Genomic DNA, 15,898 nt, shown 5'->3' with positions numbered 1-15,898 from the left:
TACTAATTCTGATTAGTAATTCTGCAGTTCTGATTAGTAGGAACCCAAAAGGTCCCCCTCCCAATGCACTGGCTAACCAAACCCTGCTCTTGCCCCCAGCTGGATCCCAGAGAGTCCCAGGAGGGCATGAGAGCCCCTCTCCAGGTGCCTTCCAGACTGCCCGCTGGTCTGGCCAGGGCTCCTGTGCTCCCACTGGCATCTTCGTGAGTCCCACCAGGAAGATGCAGAGTTCTGCAGGGAGATAGCAGACTGCCAGCCACTGCTGATACCTGCAGGCAAATGCTTCCAGTTCCAAGTCCAAGAGTACCTCCACCGAGCCTCGGGGGACCGCTGCAACCGACTCAGTTTCCCAAACTCTGCTTGGTATGCACAAGCACTCAAAAAGCTGGGAAGGCCAAAGGCTGTTCTTTCCCTATCAGTGCTCTCTGTGCAGGTGGAGGACCCAGAACCTGACGTCACACCAGGCTCCACCTAACTGAGTGCATAACCGCAGGCAAGGCACTCACCCTCTCTCAGCAGCTTTGATGTCTGCCATCACTTCAATGACATTAATAAACCAGCCCTTTTATGAAGATGGCAAGGATAGGTGAGGTCATGTCTGTATCGTGCAGTGAGCTCATCTGAAGACAAGGTCTGGATAATTGCAAGGTGTACTTATGGTTTCAAAATATTTCTGTTTCAACAAGTGGCAGAGGTGGCTCACAACAGTTATGTCCATGTAATTCTGAATAGATGACCGCAGAGGTGACAAAGCCAGCCTCAGGACATCCTCTGTGTTCACAATGAGCGTGAGGCCCTGGGGAGTCCCTCCGAGCTATTGTTCAGTGATGCTCCCAGGTTACCCAGTACACAAATACCTACAGAGAAATTCCGCTCTGCTGCATGCAATCTTTTGTTTATTTTGTGTCTTTGTAGGTTTAAGAAACTTAGTTTCTTTGCTGGGAACATCAACAGATCTCAGTGTATTCCTCAGCTGTCTGTCTTCACATCTCCAAGCATTTGTGTTCCAGGTAGGAAGCTGTGACTTAAAAAAAAAAAAAAAAAAAGAAAGTGTGTTGACCATTCTAGATAAATGAGTGCCCATTGCCTAGGGGATGGGAAAGAGGTTTCTTAGGCTCTGGCTGGAAATGTGTCAAGGCTGGCCTGGGTGTGAGGGCAGGGGATGGTCTCCAACTCTAGCAGGCGAAGAATGGAGGCCGGGGGGAGCACATCACACAATGTGTGTGTGTGTGTGCGCGCGCGTGGGAGTGTGTGGTGAGCATATGTGTATGTGGGTGTGGTGAGCGTGTGTATCAGTGTGTGAGCGTGTGTGTATGTGGGTGTGGTGAGCGTGTGTATCAGTGTGTGAGCGTGTGTGTATGTGGGTGTGGTGAGCGTATCAGTGTGTGAGCATGTGTGTATGTGGGTTTGGTGAGCGTATCAGTGTGTGAGCATGTGTGTATGTGGGTGTGGTGAGCATGGTGTACCGGTGAGTGGGTGTGCATGAGCGTGTGCAGTATGTGTGTGGGTGTTTGAGCATGCATGGATGAGTGTGTGTACAGGTGAGCATGTGTGTGACTGTGTGAGCATGTGTGTAAGTGGGTGTGGGTGACTGTGTGTACAGGTGTGTATTGCAGCAATGGGATTGTGGAACAAGAGGAGGGGTTTTGTCTGTTTTAGGGGGAGAATAGCGCTTGTCTGCATGTTTTGCAGACACGTTCCAGTAAAGTGTCCGGCTTGATTTCAAAAGCCCAAAGATGGTTTGGTTGTCAATATGGGCGGGTTTGGTCCTTCCGGCCAGCAGCTCTTGGGAGTTGCTTCAGTGGGATCCTGGGCTTGATTTTCATCATCCTCCGCGGGGTCAGTCACCTGTGGAGAGCTGAGAATGCCTTGAGAGAGGACACGGCCCCTCACTCCATGGGCCCAGGGCAGGTGGGGAGAGCTAGGGGCTGTGGGTTAAAACCTAGAGGGAGGCCGGGCGGTGGCTCACGCCTGTAATCCCAGCACTTCGGGAGGCCAAGGTGGGATGATCACATGAGGTCAGGAGTTCAAGACTAGCCTGGCCAACATGGTGAAACCCTGTCTCTACTAAAAATACAAAAATTAGCTGGGCGTGGTGGTGCACACCTGTAATCCCAGCTACTCGGGAGGCTGAGGAGGAGAATTAATTGAAGCCCAGAGGCAGAGGTTGCAGTGAGCTGAGAGCCACTGGACTCCAGCCTGGGCAACAAAAGACTCCGAGCGTCCGGTCAGGCATGGTGGCTCACACCTGTAATCCCAGCACTTTGGGAGGCCAAGGCAGGCAGATCATGAGGTCAGGAGATTCAAGACCATCCTGGCTAACCTGGTGAAACCCCATCTCTACTAAAAAAAAAAAAAAATACAAAAAATTAGCTGAGCGTGGTGGCACGCACCTGTAGTCCCAGCTACTCGGGAGGCTGAGGCATGAGAATCACTTGAACCTGGGAGCCAGAGGTTGCAGTGAGGCAAGATCGCACCACTGCACTCAAGCCTGGGTGGCAGAGCAAGACTCTGTCGCAAAACAAACAAACAAACAAAAAACCCTAGAGGGAAACAAGGCAGCCCAGGCCCCACCTGTCGAGTCTTTGTACTTGCCAAGGCTGAAGTGGTTGGGAAAGGCCTTGAAGAGAAGGTGGGACTTAAAACTGGGATACAAAGCATGTGTAGGATTAAAATAAGCTGAGAGAGGGGGACTGGGCATTCAAGAGCAGGAGTGAGCTTACCTAGGAAGGAAGGAGCGGTCCACACTGGTGGAGAGAACAAAGACTCCGAGGGCCTGGGGCTGGGAGCGTAGCTCTGGGCTTTCTCTTTAAGCTTCTGGCCATGTTGTGGCCACTCCCTTGTGCCACCTGCCTGACCTTGTCTGTGTCCCTGAACTCTCAGTTCAGAAGAAAGAGGAGAAATAATAACTGAGACCAAGAAGACTGCTGGGGACTTTGGGGTCTTAAACCTAGATATGAATCAGAAAAATCCTCAGGAAGGAACTAGAAAGCCAGTTCCAACCCCTGGCAGGTGTCTGGGCTCATTTGCTTCTTGAAAATAATTATCCCAGATTCTGTATGGTTTTTATTCCTCCTGTTGACCTTAGGCAAAGCTTATTTGTAACATCAGTGCCCATGTCCAGAGCTGGATGGCTACTGAGACATTTATTCATTTGCTAGCTGAAGGCTTATATTATACATTGTCCTAGACAGGAGTTGTCCATTGTCTGTTCCTTAAGTGGAAACTAGAACTCAGCCTCCAGCTTTAATCAGACGGACCCACTGAGATCATCACCACCAACCCTGCCATCCTACATCATAAACCACAGAGACCTGTGTGTTTCCCAGGTCTCCATCATTGTGCCTTCCGCCTTCACAAAAGAGGCACATTAGAAAAATGGTGTTTTTGTTACTGCGTGCCTTTGAAGGTCTTGTTTTTGTAAAAGAGCTTAGCTGATTTTTACAAACCAGATTATTGTCAATCAAATGCTCAGACTGTTAAGACGCACACCCTTGGGCTTGTCAGAGATGCCCCATGGCTTCAGTTAGCATCTGGCAGTCAGCGAGCAGAGGGCAGTTCGGGCCCTGGAGGAGCTTCCATGTTGGGGGACAGAAAGTGCCATACTGTGGAGGTGACGGGAAGAACGCTCAATGGTGTTTATGGCTGACTTTCAAACATTTGTGCAGAGAGAGCCCTGGTCACTCAGAGCTGCATCCCTCAGTGCTTTTAGGAAGTATCCCTGTGGGTTTTTGTTTTTGTTTTTTTAATTGAGACGGAGTCTCGCTCTGTCACCCAGGCTGGAGTGCAGCAGTGCAATCTCGGCTCACTGCAACCTCCGCCTTCCAGGTCCAAGCGATTCTCCTGCCTCAGCCTCCAGAGTAGCTGGGATTACAGGTGTGTGCCACCTCGCTCAGCTAATTTTTGTATTTTTAGTAGAGATGGGGTTTTGCCATGTTGGCCAGGCTGGTCTCGAATGCCTGACCTCAAATGATCCACCTGCCTCTACCTCTCAAAGTGCCGGGATTACCGGCGTGAGCCACAGCACCCAGCAGGATCCCTGTGCTTTTGTACTCTCATTGTCCCTTCAACATAAAACCCTCTGCTGAACACCGATGGGAGGGGCTCCTCCCAAGAGTCCATCTCAGATGGTGAGGAGCACTGAGGAGGAGGCTGCTACCGAAAGGACCTCACGTTCCCCGAAACTCAGGGCCACCTTCTGGTGTGCCAAGGGTTTCGCTGGGGCAGAGGGAAAAGAAGCGATGACAAGAAAGGGCATTTCTAGCCAGGCTCTCCATTTCTTCCTCAAAGACATGTGGTGGAGCTGTGGTGGGTCCACAGGCATGTGACTGAGGATGAAAAGAGGCTTGGAGCATGCCTATCAACAGATGCATTTGAAGTCCATGACTCAGGGCTTACAGATGGCTTCAAGTGTGGTCCAAGGCCACTCTCCGTCTGGGTAGAGGGAATCTCTTAGTCTGCATGCAGCGGCATCTTACTGGTACACAGTTTAGTGCCAGTGAGGCTGTCAGATGACCTTGGTTCCACTGGGTGCAGGGGCTGAGACTTTCCAGTTTGGAGCTTGCTTACACCGCAAGCGTGACGACCAGCTTTTCCAAATGAGCACCACTGCTTTTCATTATTATGGGATTATGTGCCTCTTTTCCATAGCCAGATTTGACATGCAGAAGTGCAAAGATAAAACAGCTCCTGCCCCTCTTGATGGCCATTCCCAAGTGGACTTCAGTGAGGCTGTCCCTACGGTGTTTGTTTCTGTGTCACATATCACAAGTGACCTCTTTTTAAAAACTGTGTGGTGCTGGGCATGATGGTTTATGCTTCTAACCCCGGTGCCTTTGGGAGGCTGAGGCAGGAAGATCACTTAAGCCCAGAAGTTAAGACCAGCTTGAGCAACACAGTGAGACCCTTATCTCTACCCCCCTCCCCCCCAAAATTAAATTAGTCATGCGCAGTGATGCATGCCTGTAGTCCCAGCTACTCAGGAGGCTGAGGGGGGAGGATCGCTTAAACCCAGGAGTTCGAGGCTTCAGTGGGCCAAGATTGTGCCACTGCACTTCAGCCTGGGGAACAGAAAGACCATGTCTTAAAAAAAAAAAATTTTTTTTGCATGGTGATTTTAAGAGAAAAAGTAAGCCAATTTCCTACCTCCCTCCTTCTCTCCACCAACTTCAAAGGGCTGTGCCCTGGAGCCATGTCCATGGAAGACAGAGAAAGACCAGACATGGGCCGTGCTGCCTCAGTTCCCACTCTTGTTATTTCATCTTCCTCTTCTTTGGCTCTTTAAAACTGCATGTGCATGACAAATGTGTGCCTTTGAAAACATACTATGCTTCTTGATTTTATCACAAACTGCAGCCTTTTTTCTCACAAAAACTTAATAGCCCAGCAGAAGCAAAGAAGAGTTTATCAAATTGGCCGCCGGCTTCCAGCTGAGATGGAACCTTCTTCTCACTGCCGTGAGCAAAGCCATGACCCTCTGCCACAGAGACAGTTTTGGTAAGTCAGAGAATAAGAAAATATTTTGTGTTCTACCTTTTAAAAATGTCGTTATGGTGTAAGTATTTTGCATATTGCTATGTAGAATCCAGCCATCTTCTTTTAACCTTTTTATGTGAAATATAACATAGACACAGCAAACCATACAACACGATAGTAATTTTTCTTTTTAGTGTCAGTGTGAGCCTGTCAAACAGATGGACCATGCTTTTCCTTCCTGTTTCATCATCGTTAGACACACAGGAAGCTTCTCCTGGTTCTTGAATTATGAGCTGTGTGACATTTTGAGGAAAGCACTGAGAGAGACAACTGAGATGAAGGACAAAATGGGTTCTTTGAAGCCCTCATACTTAACTCTCAGGAATAATGATTAAGTTGCCATTGTATGCAGATGGTAGAAAGAGTGAAGTAATGTGCATTTTGCAAACTTCCTGATCAAATTACTGGTCGTCTTCTGTTGGGGAAGGTTGCATCTTTGATGCAGTTGCCTTATAAAAAGGGTTGTAGGGGCTGGGTGCTGTGGCTCACACCTGTAATCCCAGCAATTTGGGAGGTTGAGGCAGGTGGATCACCTGAGGTCAGGAGTTCGAGACCAGGCTGACCAACATGGTAAAACCCTGTCTCTACCAAAAATACAAAAATTAGCCGGGTGTGGTGGCGAATGCCTGTAATCCCAGCAACTCGGGAGCTTGAGGCAGGAGAATCACTTGAACCTGGGAGGCAGAAGTTGTGGTGAGCTGAAATCACACCATTGCACCCCAGCCTGGGCAACAACAGCAAAACTCCACCTCAAAAAAAAAAAAAAAAGAAAAAAGGAAAAAAAAAAAAAGGTTGTAGGAAGGGAAGTTCACTACTTAGCTCACCAGCTTCATGGAATGGATCATTCCTTCAAAAGGTATTTCTTGCTTCCCAAGCACCTTCCTGGGCACCGGGCATACGGTGGAAAGATAAAGTCTCCACTCCTGTGAGTTTGCACAGTAGTTATGGCAAGTGATCCCTTCACAGAGAGCTGCCGGATGCTCTCGCAGCAAGAAGGAAGAGAAAGCAAGCCCTATTCTAGACCAGCTTTGCAGACACCTTGGAGCTCCTGAGGGCTGCTGCTGTCAGCTGCCATATAGGTGACACTCACTTATAGTGGGACTCTGCCTTTCAATGAAGTCCAAACTGACTCTGCTATATGCTCATGCTCTTCCAGAGCAGAGAGAGAGCAGAGCTCACCTGCATCACGGAAAGAAAGCTAGCCCCGAGCTGGGTGTGGTAGCTCACATCTGTAATCCCAGCACTTTGGGAGACTGAGGCACGCAGATCTCTTGAGCCTGGGAGTTTAAGTCCAGCCTGGGCAATATGGTGAAACGCTGTCACTACAGAAAAAAAAAAAATACAAAAATTAGCCAGATGTGGTGGCCCAATAGTCCCAGCTACTTGGGAGACTGGGGTGGGAGAATTGATTGAGCCGGGGCGGCAGAGGTTGCAGTGAGCTGAGATTGTGCCACTGCACTCCAGCCTGGGCAACAGAGCCAGACTCTGTCTCAAAAAAAGAAAAGAAATCTAGTCTGTAGTTGTTACTTTTCCCAGTCTACCTTCTCTGTACCTCCATATGAAATCAATGTATTCACACCAGTAGTTTGAACAATGGTTTCCAGACTCGGACTATGATTTTCCAAGGTTAAATAGGCCAGACGATGTCCAGCTCACTTCAGGCAAGGTCATGCCTTCCACGGGGGCAGTTACCCCTCGCCCAGATCCGTGGAGGAATAGAACACTACTCAGGGAAAAACTTGTGAAGGGCTTTTGAAATGGATGAAAAGATTACTTGAAATGGACAAAAGGCTTTGAAATGGACAAAAGGTTGGCACAGCCTTCTGGGTTATCTCTACCTTCCATTGTCTTTGAGTTATTTTTATAGCTCTGTAAAGTTGCAGCAAACTGATAATGCAGATGACCCTCATCCACAGAAATACAAGTTGGTTGTATCAGGTGGTTGCCATTGACACTGCCCTGAGGACAGATCCCTTTTGCATCTATTTGTCACTGTCAGCATTCTTTTCTGTCTGTAGTATATAGTTAGTACTTTGAATTCTCTTTTGAACTAGTGGCAACATCTTAACTGATGTGGCAATAAGATGTAATATATCATTTAATTAATGAGTTAAATAAAACCTCTGATATGTCCTTTTTTTCTTCTTCTTGAGATGGAGTCTCACTCTGTCACCCAGGCTGGAATGCAATGGCGCGATCTCAGCTCATTACAATCTCCGCCTCCTGGGTTCAAGCTATTCTCCTGCCTCAGCCTCCCAAGTTGCTGGGACTATAGGCACGTGCCACCATGCCCGGCTAATTTTTTTGTACTTTTTAGTGAAAAGGAGGTTTCGCCGTGTTAGCCAGGATGGTCTCGATCTCCTGACCTCGTGATCTGCCCACCTCGGCCTCCAAAAGTGCTGGGATTGCAGGTGTGAGCCACTGTGCCCAGCCTGATGTGTCCATTTTATATTTGTAAGAGTCATGGTTTTACCTTTATTTAAAACTTACCTTTTAACAATAGCAGTAGGCCAGATTTCCCCCCGTTTCTCAAGCAAACATTAATGATTGTTTTTCTTTCTGGGAGTGCAAAGGCCTTGGGATTTGGAGCATTCAGCTAAGTCGCATACCCTCCTGTCTCTCTGACGACAGCACTTGCAGGCCCACCTGAGAAGATGCCTCACAGGTGGAACGCCAGCCGGCCTCCTTACTCACTTCCACACAAAGAACTGCAACCACAGGGTCTGCGAGAGGGGCAGGGCACTACGTCTCAAGCACCACAAAACAGCAGCAGCCTTCCTTCTGCTCGCTGCCCCCATTTCCTCCCGCCCCTTCTGGACGTTCCTGTGGGTCATACGTGGGGCGCAGTGAGGTTGAGGGGCACCCTCTCCAGCTCTGGGAGCAGCACCCAGTTCCCTGTAGGGTTTGCTTTCCTCCCATCTCACACTGGATGGATTTTAAGTTCCTTTTCATGGCTTAGGCTATTTAGCTTTCAGTCCTTTCTGTCCAATAGCTGCCCTGCCAGGGGTTTTCTACTGATGGATGCTACGTAAGAGGCCCACCCAGGCCCCTTCAGGGTCAGCTATTGGAACGAGGCTCACGTACACAGGTGTTAGCCACGGAAAAGTTCTTAGTTTCACAGTGATTTTTTTATTGTCTGTCTATCAAATGTATTCATTTTTGGTTGCTATCTAAATGTAGGCTCCTGGCATCTGTTTCACTTACTGCTTTTGGAATATGTGATTCATACACTTCAGTCATGCCTAGAGGAGGAAGAGGAGGAGGAGGACATGGGGAATGTCAAGGAGATGCTACCAGATGACCCGACTCTTGGCCAGCCAGACCAGGCACTTTTCCACCCTCTGAATTCCTCATGGCCCCAGACGTGTGCCTGCCCCAGTGTGGAGTCACTGGGGGTGACGCCGACACACGTGGACCAGGGCCGATATCCTGTGGGTGTGAGCAACATGGTCCTCAGGATCCTGGGCTTCCTGGTGGACACTGCCACGGGCAATAAGGTAGGGACACCAGGACCCCAGGACCCGCTTCCACACAGCTGTTTCAAGGGGAATAAGAGCCACAAGTGGTTAGGAAAACCCTCAAGATCACTTTGTCCAAACAATGATAAAGGATTCTACAGTCATCTTTACCCTAGGTGGGGGGGGGAGCTTAATTCACTATCTGTTGGTTACTGGTCGGCTCGGGTTTGTGGAACATTAATAGGTGCCTGGCATGATTAGAAGTGTGGACCCTCTGGATGGCCTGGGTCTGTCTTGCCTTCCCAGAGTGTACTTGGCCTGGTTAGACTAACTCAGCAATAGCACACCTAGCGGTGGTGTGTCACCTCTGAGGGGCATGCACTGGAAATGCCCTTAGTGTTCAAAGAAAGGAAATGTCGGGTGGTCTGAACAGAGAGGATTTTGAAAAGATTACATTGGGATACCTGCTGAAAGACATAAAGATTAGAGTTGCTATTTACCCAACACCTACTATCTAGCCCCTGTGTATGTTATCTGAAAGCCATGCCATCCTGTAGAGTATTTGTTCTTGTCATTGTCATTTGATGGATGAGGAAACTGAGCCTCACAGAAGCTGAGTGACTTGCACAAAGTCACACAGTAAGGAAATGCAAGGAAATAGTGGAACAGAGATTGGAGCCCCAGCCTGCCTGATCTCAAGTCCATTCTTCACCTACAACCCTCGACAGGAGGTTGTTTTATGCCCTGAGGAGTGCAGGACGCAGGCTGGAGAGGTCGGACATGGACCTCAGTGCCGTGAAGCAGAGCTGGGCTGACGGAGGAACAACAGAAATGCCTGCATTGAGGAGCGGGGAGTGAGCTGGTTAAAAAAACACTGACAGCAATTGTCTTAGGACTAATTTCTGTGCACATGTTTGATGTTTAGCCGCTATCCATCTTCTTCTTTTTGTGCCCACAAGTTCCCCTCTGCACAGATGAGTTGTGCTTAATAGGAAACTGAAGCAGGTGCAATCATTCAACCTGAAGCAGGTTAATAGTGGTCTCGGCCATGGCAATGAGTCACAGCCTAAAACTCTTCACGTGTTAGAGTCCGCAGAATACTAGGAACCTTCCAGGGCCCTTCCCTTCTTGAGCAAACTCTCATTCTGAGTTCTCCAGTTGCAGAGATCTTGCACACACTGTTATTGAGCAACGCTTGGACAAGACACCTCCCTAGATCAAAAAAAAAAAAAAAGAAACACCACCACAACAAAAAAACCAGGAGCCAGGGAAATGCGTCTTCCAGGTTTCCCCGTTCCCTATCTGCATTTGGTCTTTGTTTCTCACTTTGAGATAGTCAGTCACACATCCAGGTGCATTCAGTGTTCTCTGTGAGGTGGATTCAGATGTTGTCTGTAAATGAGAAACTCACCTCCTCCATGAGTGTCCATGTGAAAAAAGCAGACATGGTCAATGAAGCATGCCGTAGTGCAACACTGACCCCAACTTGGGGGTGCTGATGAGAGCTGGGCCTCCTTAGCTGGTGGCAGCTAAGGCGCTTTCAGGAAGCAGGTGTTTCCAGGCAGTTGGCAGAAACAAGGCCCAGTTAGATCCGAAGAGGCGATGGCTTGGCCAGGCTATGCCTAGGAGAATGGCTCTCCCTGCTGCTGTACCTGGCGGCAGAGCCCTCCAGGGGCCGCCAGTGGGAAGTACCTGAGTGTACTCTGCAGCATTCCCTAGAGCCCTAGCCGGGCCAGCATTCATGCTGGGCTGCAGTGTTCATCTCCAAGTAAAGCAATTTCTTTGCGCTCACCGGCTGGGGCAAGAGGTCGGAGTGTAGCATGACAATTTGTTAAAGGAAAAACAAAAACATCTTTCAGTGACACTTGTTAAAGCACCATAAGGAAGGCTTTATCTGTAAGGAAGGCTTTATTCAGGACCATCTCCACTGGGCTTTTGCAGTCGGGGAGGGAGATTGGCTTTAACTCTGAGTATAGCAGGGACAGGGTGGCGGGTGCAGAATTTGTAGCCCAGGAGCCGGGTGGGGGTCAGTGGATGGGAACTTACTAAGAAGAAATGTCAGAGGTAAGGGGGATTCTGGCTAAACCCACCTAACAGGATTCTTGTAGAAGTCCAGCCGGCTGGGGTGACCGGACATCACTTGGAGGCCGGCAGAGGATGAGGAAACTGATCAGATGTGGAGATGGGGCATTCTTGCTAAAGTGACTCAGCAGAGTTCTTGCTAAAACTGGATTTTACAAGGAAGTGGGCGAAGGAGAAGGTTCAAGAGCTGGACTAAAGTTCAGCCAAGTGGAGAATGTTAGTCAAATTACATACACATGCTTAGTCAGCAAGGTAACCAGGAGTAAGCTTTTACCTCTTCAGCCACAGTTAGAAGGCATGAAGAACAGACGCTGACAGTCTCCCGGAGCTGAGTATTTAAATGCATATTTTCATCTCAATGAAATAGGTGTTACCATCAACCCCACTTTACAACTGGCATAACTGAGGATCTTAAAGGGTTGGGTAATTTTCCCAAGGTCACCTCACTAATCATTGGGAGAACAGGAATTTACACCTCCACAGATCCTTCGAAGACTGTCCTCAGCATTCTCTCCCTGAGAGCGTTTTCTACCATCTGCTTTAATTCCAAAATTGGTTACTTGAGACTAATTATTAAAAATACCTTGAAGTCTGATAAGGGCAATCCTGGTTCATACATTTCTGGGTTCAAATTCTACTTCTTCCCCTTATTAGCTAGAACCTTGAACACATTGCTTAACTTATGGGGATACTCATGTCTAATTCCATAGGACCCTTTAGGAGGTTTAAATGAGTTAATTGTTGTAAAATGCTTAGACCATTTCCTAGAATATAGTAAGTACCCAGTAACCACTGGTCATCATCGTTATTTCCCCACCACGGGGGAAGCTGAACACTTTCTCTTGACACTCTTGTCCCAATCCCTTAGCTTCTCTGAAGTTTCTTGCAATGAGGTTTGACCTGTATTTAATGGGTGGAAACAATAGAGAAGATATTAAATACTTAATTGAACTACATAATAAAGCAATACAAGCAGATGAATGTCAGGTAATCCAAGGTAATACACATTAGAGATTAATTAAACCTACTTCTGTTCGTTCCTGCCTGCTGAATTAGCTATAATGACTTAAACAAGCACACCAAAAAGTTACGCTCATCTGATTTTCATTGCATCCATTATTCAGTACTTGCACTCATCATGAACAAAAAAGCACACCCTGCGTGTCCCATCTGCATTCATCTGCCGCGAGTTAACACCCCATTCAGCTGCACAGCTGTGGCAGCCTCATTCCCTGAACAGTTTAGCTCTGGCCTGCACCTACAGTAACAACTGAAGTCAGCATTCCGGATTGCCATATCCATCTGTCCCTCCTCTACATTCTAGCGGCGTTCAAAATAGATGCCAAGGCATGTTTAAGAACAAAGTGAAAAACTAGAATGATATCAAATAACAAATTTAGGTCATGTACTCCAGGATTACAGCAGGGCAAAACAAATGTTTTTAAGTGTCTCTTCACCTCTAAGATAAAGGTGAAAACAATTTTTTGAAAAAGAAAAACATCTTTTCATGGGGTGGTGATGGTTTTTGTCGAATTGAGAGAAAGAATGAGACAACTTTCATGAACCTTGCATTTGAAGTTACGGTGCACACATCTCTGTCAAAATACACTAGCTTATAGGAGGTTTATTGATGAAATCAGACCAAGTGAATACATTTCTATTGGTTTTAAAGTAGTCATGGCCAAGTTTCCTGGAGCTAAGGGAGTGATGGTACCTTCGCCATTCTCCGACAGGAAGACTTGCTCGTCAGGTGAAGTGGCTGAAGAGAGCTTCTACTAACTTGGAACCTCCACACCTCTCAAATCTGTTACTTCCCAATTGAGTCACCAATACCAGATTGCTGTTTTCATAGGTTCCCGCCCTCCACAAATTAATGGTTTATTTGACGAATGGGAGAAGGAGAGCCAGTGTGGGAATTTGAGCCGAGTATGTCAGCTCCAGAGACTTGTTGAGAATGCGGGGATTAGTAGCCGTCTGGAGACCCCCAAATTGGTGGGTGCTACAACCACATGGAGACCGTGGGTGCCTTTCACAGGCTCCCTCCCGACTTTCACGACTCAGCTGCTTTCTCCGGTGTCTGTTAAAGAAGAGTGTTGGTTTGCTCTCACGAGGACATTTCTCACAAACTGCAGAGCCCTCTTCGTTTCCCTAAAGAGAGCCCATCAGCTCCCCGCCCCTGCACCATCCCTGCCTTGCAAAGCCTCCCACTGAGTCCTCACTGGACCCTGAGTGTTTTCCTGAGAAATCAGGCGTTCTCTTAGTAAGAATAAATGCATGGGCTGAGCACGGTGGCTCACACCTGTAATCCCAGCACTTCGGGAGGCTGAGGCAGGTGGATCACCTGAGGTCAGGAGTTCAAAACCGGCCTGGCCAACATGGTGAAACCCTGTCGCTACGAAAAATACAAAATTAGCTGGACATGGTGGCACATACCTGTAATCCCAGCTACTTGGGAGGCTGAGGCAGGAGAATCGCTTGAACCGGGGAGGCGGAGTTTGCAGTGAGCTGAGATGGCGCCATTACACTCCAGCCTGGGCAACGAGAGTGAAACTCCATCTCAAAAAAAAAAAAGAATAAATGCATGAACTTCTCCTTTACATCCCAGGGTGGGACCACAGGCTTGGTAGAAGAATTCCAATGGTAGTTCCTGCAACAAGGAATAGTATAACTGTCTCTTTTTACCTTTTCCCTTTAAACATTTCCCTCTTGCAGCTCATCCAAGTGCTGTTGGAAGATGAAACCACCGAAAGCGCAGTTAAACTCAGCCTTCCTATGGGACAAGAAGCCCTCATAACCCTAAAAGATGGACAACAATTTGTGATTCAGATATCAGATGTACCCCAAAGCTCTGAAGACATTTATTTCAGAGAAAGCGATGCTAATGTGTGAGATTATTTATTTGTATAGAGAATAAGAAAACTGATAGACTTGCATTCTTAAAAATATTAAATACTAGAGTTTTTCTATTGATGGAAGACGATGTTATGTATATAATAGATGTAGCATTGTCTATTTTATGTTTATGTATTCCTAAGGAGGTGGTTTTGATACAATATATAAACTGATTTGGAGAATAATTTTTGCCTGTGTTGCTTTTCTTTTGGGGCTTTCCGGGTATTTCTATTTTGAGACACAGCAGAAAAGAAATTTGAGAATGCTTCTTGGGAGTAAAGAAATGGTTAAGGCTCCAGAGAAAGAAAAAGTTCGAAGAATACCAACTGGTACAAGCAGTAAAATGCCAGTGGTAATATTTTCCTCCCCTTGGTGGTGCCTCGATCGAAATACAATTTGTAGATAGATCCCCTCAGGCAGTGAGGAACAGAAAAAAAAAAAAAATCAATGTGATATCACTGTTAAACTCACTCACTGGTCCATTAAACACCTTTGGTTCACTATCCCAATTTTCTTAAAGTGAGAGAATTTTGAATGCAACAATGTCTGTAGCAGAGGCTAATGTCCTGCTTTGAATCACTCTTTAGTTCTCTTTTTGTAGCAAAATCCTAAAAACTGCTGAAAGTAGGAATAGATCATTGTTACACAAAATCCATTTTTATGTAACTGATTATAATATTTAAAAGGAATTTTAAAATTCATGCTTAACATGATTTCCAGTATACATGGAAAAAATAGAGAATATTTTATTGATCTCATATTACATATGAAAGGAACTAAATTTCATGTATATTTACATATGGAATGAATTACATTTACTTATGAAATGAATTACATTTCCCTAAATGCTTAGAAATTTTAAACACAGGAACTATACGTCTGTAGGTTCATTAAGAATTACTCATCTTTATGGTTAAAAAAATCATATTTAAGAGCCCTTTTCAACTACATTTAATATATTATCTCAAGCTGTCTGGGAGGAGTTGTTGTTGAAGAATGAGTCAGAGACATTTATTCTTTTGCTTACTGCTCAGTGACTTTGCATGTCATGTGTTTGCTCGTAAGTAAGTAGACAATTGGTGGACTGAGTCACAGAACAGAGGCAACAGCAGGATCTGTAAGTCTGGGAACGGTGAATTTTGTTTGCATATTTTGGGGTAAACTGATTAGCTAAGAGCTAGCAGAAGTCATTCTGAGCATTCTGTCCTTGAATGCCCAAGTCTACCAAAGAAAACAATTTTCATTGTTTCTCTGTAGCGTTAGACGTTAGGATAGGGGGTGAGGATGGGTAGTAACAGAGAGGAGGAGGGAGTTCTGGGACTGTCGTGATTTGTATTATTATGATTTCTTTCTTATTTGATCTTGGGACCTGCCTAGGAGAGCCCTGATGGGGTGGATGGGGGAGAGAGTAAAGTTTGGGTGTGTTGGTGAAAGTAACATGCAGGAAGCAGAAGTTTATTGCTCACAGACCCAGAGAGGTTAGGGACACTGAATCACTAGGAGGGCCAGGAGGAGTCTGGAGGCAGCAGGGAGCTCAACCAGCCTGTGGTTGAGCCTGAGGGACCTGCCTTTATTGAAGCCCAGGGAGCTATTCCTCAGGCTTTCCCTCAGGACTTGTGGATCTGGGTCATTTAAAGAAAACATGCATAAAGGAGGGAACTCATTTACATGACTCCAGTGTTGACCATTAGATTTTTTCCACAGCCAGCAGCTGTGGCATGAACTGGATTTGGCATCAGTGGGATGAGGAACAAGCAGGCTATATTGCAAACACCACACAGAGAGGAGAAGTCTCACTGAGGACAAGGATGACAGAGTTCAGCTGGATTTCAAACAGCTTATATCAGGTCTAAAAATGGCTGTCAAGGCTGCGACTCCATGAAGTCTATGCCAGGAACCCTCATGGCGCTCCCATTCTTGGGCTGGTGGTA

General features: G+C 46.8%; 1 protein-coding gene across 1 annotated transcript in view; it reads left to right on the top strand.

Annotated features, from left to right (window-relative positions):
* The window catches only part of RFX8 (regulatory factor X8), a 76,582-nt gene extending 62,435 nt beyond the window's left edge, over positions 1 to 14,147 (top strand). Inside the window, exons 12-15 of the mRNA XM_015112972.3 lie at positions 916 to 1,010; positions 5,382 to 5,496; positions 8,716 to 9,032; positions 13,788 to 14,147. Of these exons, the coding sequence (XP_014968458.2) occupies positions 916 to 1,010; positions 5,382 to 5,496; positions 8,716 to 9,032; positions 13,788 to 13,964 (704 nt within the window). The 3' untranslated portion in view covers positions 13,965 to 14,147. The remainder of the gene's footprint in view (positions 1 to 915; positions 1,011 to 5,381; positions 5,497 to 8,715; positions 9,033 to 13,787) is intronic.
* The last annotated feature ends 1,751 nt before the right edge of the window (positions 14,148 to 15,898 follow it).

This window comes from Macaca mulatta, chromosome 13, assembly GCF_049350105.2.
Source record: "Macaca mulatta isolate MMU2019108-1 chromosome 13, T2T-MMU8v2.0, whole genome shotgun sequence".
Classification (NCBI taxonomy): Eukaryota; Metazoa; Chordata; class Mammalia; order Primates; family Cercopithecidae; genus Macaca; species Macaca mulatta.
Note: the sequence above shows the minus strand (reverse complement) of the source record. Positions and strands in the feature narration are given on the sequence as shown.